At 44.6% G+C, this 6,386-nt stretch overlaps 1 protein-coding gene across 4 annotated transcripts in view; it reads right to left on the reverse strand.

Annotated features, from left to right (window-relative positions):
• Positions 1 to 6,339, reverse strand: part of LOC108239846 (calmodulin-binding transcription activator 1) — a 61,092-nt gene extending 54,753 nt beyond the window's left edge. For all 4 annotated transcript variants that reach the window (XM_017422811.2, XM_017422814.2, XM_017422810.2 and 1 more), the window contains exons 1-2: positions 6,244 to 6,339; positions 4,189 to 4,284 (exon numbers count right to left, since the gene is read on the reverse strand). In XM_017422811.2, the coding sequence (XP_017278300.1) occupies positions 4,189 to 4,284; positions 6,244 to 6,268 (121 nt within the window). In that variant the 5' untranslated portion in view covers positions 6,269 to 6,339. The remainder of the gene's footprint in view (positions 1 to 4,188; positions 4,285 to 6,243) is intronic.
• Positions 6,340 to 6,386: the final 47 nt, after the last annotated feature.

Raw genomic sequence — 6,386 nt, forward strand, 5'->3', positions numbered from 1 at the left:
AAAAAAAAAAAAAAAAAACAAACAAAAACAATTAAAAAGAATAAAAAAAATTTACAATAGCAAGATGAGAGTGGAGCGTGTGCGCGTGTATATGTGCGTGATTGTATAAGGAGGTATCTGTGTGTGTGTGTGTGTGTTAGCACCAGCAGAAAGTGTGTTCAGGCACGTATGCTCCCCCTAATCAATTATGCATTTATTAATAGAAGGCCTGAGAAGACAGAATTTCAAACAGCTGAACTGTGCAGCAGCTTAGTTAAACAGCTGAATGGTGCAGCTTAGTTAAAGCCTAATTTCTTTTTTAGCAGCACTCCAGCCTCTCTGCTATGAATGCCAATCAGCGTTTAAACCCCACCCCTCCCGGCTGTAACCCCCACCCCACCCTCTCTCTCTCTCTCTCTCTCTCTCTCTCTCTCTTACCCTGCTGTTCTGAAGAACTCTCATCACAGCCTTGCCTTTGAAATGTACCAGAACCACATCAAACAGGCCCACTGCACATGTGCAGGCAGAAACGCACGCACATGCACGCTCACACATACAAACACACAAACATGTGTCGATCAGAGAGGACACGCCACTGGATTTGTCCCAGAATTTATTTGTTTTTTTTCCCCCCACAAGTGACCTTGGTAGCGTAATCCTTTTCAAAGCACACCTTCATGGACTTGATCATTGACCTGGTGTCCTTCCATTTGATCAGGAATAATCTTCTCCCAGCTTTGCAAGTCTCTTGAATGCCGATAAGCTTTCGCACCCCTTAAAAAAAGTTGTGTTTTGCATTTATAGCGAGGAAGAATGAGTTCCAGATTTTTTCCTTTTTTTTTTTTAAACAAAACGTATCCATCCATCTATTTCAACTAAATTTTAACGGAGGAAAAATATAAATAAATAAATAAAAAACTCATATTTTTGGCTACCTGCTGTAGTAAAAGCGAACCATTAAAGAAAAGGAGATCTGAATATGGAAGTGTTTGTGAAATAATAAAGCTGCGTTAGCACCTAGATCACATCATGAGAGCCCCTCACCGGTGAGCAACGTGCTCTAATGGTATGCAGATTACTTACTGACTTGCAAATTTGGCAAAAATAGTCCAAAAGTGTGACAAAGCCTGAATCATAATGTGAATATGCGCTAAAAAGTGAAACTGTTCAACCAAAGTGAAACATTACATTGGTAGGCCATCAAATACCACAATTTAGACTGTAATCACACAGAAGAGGCGCCTCCATCTGATGAATATTTTAGCCATAAAACTGTCATCTTCATATTTAACACAGAAACAAGCCAATGCCCTTGTGAGAAGGCTGTCAGTTAATTATAAAACTCCACTCAGTAAAAAATGCTCCAAATGCAACTCTTAGCACTACCCCCACTGATATTAGGAGGCGTCAGGGGAAATTTTCACATTTTCCCCCCTTTTTCAGGATGAAATTAATGTGACAGAAAGAAAGGCTCATTGCACAGCAGCTAGATAGAAGGATGGAAGGGAAGGGAGAACGGAGAGCCGGGGCAGGGAGAAGATTGAGGGAAGGAGGGGGGGAGAGATGAGAAACAGAGGGAGAGCAGGGGGCAGAGGGGGAGGAGGGATAGAAAGATGGGCGTGCATGCTAATTTTATCATTCTGCTGATAAACTTTTCCTCCAGTAATCCTCCGGCTGGGACGTGAGAACAGATAGGAGACAGGGATAGGCTCAGAGAGCTTCAGCTAATATCAAACAGTCTTTCTAAACAGAACCCTCTATTCTATTCTATTCTAATCTATTCTGTTCTATTCTATTCTGTTCTCCCATTTTAACAGGTAAGTATGGGGTCATTTGCTTCTTTTGGAAGGTTGTTGAGCAGGACGTGAGGTCTATTGTATTACAATGACTAAAATCGAATCATGAAATCATTCTCAGTGTGTTTGGATTAGTGGTACAACGTCTTCATTATACCATGGGAGCAGCACAAGGATCGGTTTCAGGACCACTGTTATCCACCTTGTAAATAAATGATCTTCCTCTGGTGCATGATGAGGTGGCACGGCGCTGCAGTGGTTAGAGCTGTCGCCTCACCGTGGGAAGGTCGCAGGTTTGCCTCCCGGCCTGAGGCCTTTCTGGGTGGCGTTTGCATGTTTCCCCCCGTTGCGCGCATGGGTTTACTACAGGTACTCCTGTTTCCTCCCACGGACCAAAAACACACATTAGGGTTAATTGGTAACTCTAAAATTGTCCCTAAGTGAGAGTTAGAGCGTGAATGGTTGTTTGTCTAATTTCTCTCTACGTGTCCCTGTGATGGACTTGTGACCTGTCCAGGGTGTCCCCCGCCTCGCACACAGAGACTGATGGAGATAGGCACCAGCTCCCCATAGCCCGGAAAGGAGAAGCACTGTATGCAGATGACATTTTCATATATATACACACAGAAAAGATGCTGAATAAGTAGCAGTATACATATGTATACTGGACATATGTAATGGTAATGGTAGCTGTGTACTTGCAGAGCTCCACCCTCATCATACTCAGCTTAGTAGCCGCCCCCACATTAATGAGCTAGTCTATTGGAGTACACTTTTAAAATTAACATAGGAAGATTTGTACCAGTTTTTCAATAATTATTATTATTGCTTATTAGTGCGGTTGTGAAATCTGGACTTTGAGCTACAGTGCAGGTAAAATACATCTCTAGCGCTCTTGAGACGGGTTCGAGGCGCCCATGACGAAGTTGAGAATGGTTCAAGATGGGTTGGAAACTCCCCCGATGACTCTGTGACAATTTTAATAGAAAATTTGTCTCACAACTTTTTAACATGCTCATAACTCAAGCAACAAGATTGTGGGCCTGTGCAACTCAAGCAAAGAAATCAAGAACCCCCAGGGAACGTTTCGAGACACTTTGGAGACTCTTCGCAAATGCAATTCTTAAACTAGTTGCCAACAGTTTCAACCTAGTGAGCTACTTCCCTTAGGTGTGACTTTGGATTTAAACCCTGGGTTCAAAGGACACCAAGATGATAAGTAATACCGTACATTTAAATGCCATCTACCCATTTTGAGACAGATTAAAAATCAACTTGCTGAGGAAGAGTCAATGATGTATTTAAATGAAAGGATAATGCCTCAGATCTATTATCTTGTGTCCTGCTGCCCCAAAACAACTCAGAAACTTTAAAACCAGTCAGATGCTTTTATAATCAAAGATTAAAAGTACTGGACTGAAAATAACTGCAGGATACTCACAACACAATACACTCAGTATAAGACGCTACGTTTTGACAAGTAAATTATATACTCAGATGTTTGGCTTGTTTTCAATATAGGACTTAACATCATCACTGAAAATATTTGTACGACGTTGCTCAGAACCAGATCCTCCAGGTCCATTTCTCAGGGAGAATCCCTGCAAGAAACTCGTTTTTTTTTTTGGTCAGCCTGTTTTTTTGAAGACATTTAAAAATGGCACACACTGCCCGGTAATCAGGGTTGATCACTGTCCCTTTTTAAACCAACTAATAAACTAAACTAATGTTTGCTGAGGTGATGACGGTGTGTGTTTGTGTGTCCTCCCCTCATAATCCTAACCTCATCTACCAGCTCGCTAAACAACATGTTTGTTTTGCTTCTCTCTTTATTTGCCTCCAATTTGTCGCCCCTAAACAGGCGCACATCTGCCCCACGTCCTCTGGAATCAATAACCAATCAAAGCAATTATTGCCCTTATAATCCTGCTAACACGACACGGTGACCACACACTCTGCACACTCTCACACAGATTACACACTCCATCTCACGTCTGGTTTAACAAGGCCCATTGAGGATTATAGATACATAATGCCAAATGTACAGATTAAGTATGACAATAAACTGCTGATAGTCAAAGTAAGCCCTGCCTTCTGTGGGGATAAGTGTGTGTGTACATGCACTAATACAGTACTGGCATGCATGAATAAACACGATGTGTGAGAGAGCTGAATTGGAATGACGTCTCAGCAGAGAGACACAGAGATAAGTGTGTGTGTGTGAGTGTATGTGATCTGTTACAGGACAGATGAGAAGAAGACCTCAGTTCCCACATCACATCATTCTGCCAGAAGGCTTTTATACTTGCTCCCAGAGTCACCCTGCGCTACAGACAAATGTGTGTGTGTGGCACTTAAACACCCTCACACGCAGACGCATTAACTGTGTGAAGAGTGTGTGCGTGTCTCTTACTGTTGGCATCAGTGTCGTCACTCTTGGGAGGGGTGTGTCCTGTGTAACCAACAGCGATCCTGACCATTCGCTCTGGATTTCTTATCTTCTTCAGTCCTAAAAAGAGAGGAAAAAAAGAGCGACACATACATATTAACAAAAAAAAAAAAAACACTCCAGTTTTGGGTTCTCTGGCAGCCGCACCCCTTTACCTTGACTTCCTCCTCCCCTAAAGCTCCGAAACAAAACTGCAAGAGAAGCGCATGTGGGTTGATCCGTTTTCTGATCCACCAACTTGAATCCATTGTGTCCCCAGATCGATTGGCCACAGCAGATACGCTCCCTCCATGTGTGTGACTAACTTGTACCCAGGTTTAGTTTCTCTTCTCTCTCATCATTTCTCTGTTTCCCTGACCACTGTTGCTATGATACAAAGTAGACCAACCGGTGCAGAGGGAGATGGTCTTCCAGGCTATATGGTGAATCTCTTGCCCACTGGTGTTCTCTGCCGCTCGGTGCCATACACACACACACACATCTGCCAGGGAAGGGAAAGATTGGATGGATGTCTCCTGGCTTTATCGCTGCGACTCATTTGGCTTCCAGTCAGCATGACTGAGGCTTGTAAATTATTACATCTGTTCCACACGTAACAGTGAGGGGCGCGATGGCCAAAAGTCTCCCGTACTGCGAACATGCTTGTCCGTATACGAGCAAGAGGGTAGTTTTTCTTTTTTTTTTGTATTTATGCATCAGAGTGGTTTTTAAACTGCCCGTGGGCCTCCTGTCTCATCTTCAGCTTCTACTCTTTACACGCAACGGGACTCTCAACCCACGGCCTTCCCTTTGACTCCGGCAGCACGCTGCATGCTTGATTGCACACATGTACAGTTGTGTATGCACCTTGAAGTATGCCTGAAATGTGTTTCAGAAATGTATGCTGCAGCTTATTCATGTTAACCAAAAATTGCCCCTTGGAGAAACCTTGCTCAGCATTGCTCCCTAGTGGAAAGAGTGCTAAAACTCCTATTGTCGAGGAGGCAGAAGTCCAGCATTGAAACTGGAATTTTTTATGTTATTTAACTTAACATGAGGTTTGATGTTGTGGTATGTTTTTTAAAATTATTTTCTTGGCATCAGCATGAAAGTGAGACAGATTAAAACCAGGTGGCGTTCATGAACAAACGTGAAACACATCTGTCTGGGAAATCGGTGTTTTTTTTAGGAGAGAGGCGAGAACACTTTGAGGAGAGGGAACAAGTTAAGGGGATCAAAGATTTCAACTCGACTCATCCCATGACATGACCTAAAACTGACACACATGCACGCCACCCCCGTGCCAACCCAGATGCAGCCCGTTTCTCTCACCTCCAGCGCCTTAGCAACCGCGACGCGCGCGAGCGCAAACATAAACACGCAACAAAAAAAAAACGCGCACGGACACACCAAGACGGAATTAACACACAGCTGGTCGGGCAGGTTGGGTGCCTGACAGGAAAGGAAAGAAAGGAAAACAAAAAAATCTGCAATTCAGTGGTCTGCTTCACGCTTTAGCAGGGAGAAACACACACGCACACACATGCACGCACGCGCAGGCACGCGCGCACATACGCACGCGGAGAGAGCATCTGAATTCCTTCAGCGTGAACCGCTCTCATCCTCTCTCATCTCCATCCCTTTCACGCTAAACTCATAAACCAGCTACTCAGGGGGACCGCTCAGACAAAATAAATAAATGAAAAATAAATAAATAAATAAACAGACGGAGAAGAGAAGCGGAATCTCCGCACCGACAGCACAACTCTCCCGGTGTTATCTGTGCGCCGTCGGTTCACCGTGATTCTCGCAGCCGCTGGTTCAGCACCACCGGCCGTGTTTTCGGGACGGGGCCAGAGAGGAGAAGGGGGAAAGCCCCGCCGTTATCTCTGCCCTCCTCCGCGGCTAAAAGTCCCCTCCTCGCTCGCCTCGTCGGAACCTCCTCCACACCCCCTGAGTTTTTTTTAAAAAAAAAAAAAGAAAAAAAAAAACCTCCGGACTTCGCCGCCTCAAATAAAAACCGATAGTGTTTCTCCTTACCTTCCGGCTTGTTTTCGGCAGCCATTTCCCCTCCGCCGCGCGCCTCATCCCTCCTCCTCCTCCTCCTCTTCCTCCTCCTCCTCCTCTTCCTCGACTCGACCTAGTGTTGGCGGGAGGGGTGGTGTTGGTGGTGGTGGTGGTGG

Source organism: Kryptolebias marmoratus, linkage group LG4 (assembly GCF_001649575.2).
Source record: "Kryptolebias marmoratus isolate JLee-2015 linkage group LG4, ASM164957v2, whole genome shotgun sequence".
NCBI classification, from domain to species: domain Eukaryota; kingdom Metazoa; phylum Chordata; class Actinopteri; order Cyprinodontiformes; family Rivulidae; genus Kryptolebias; species Kryptolebias marmoratus.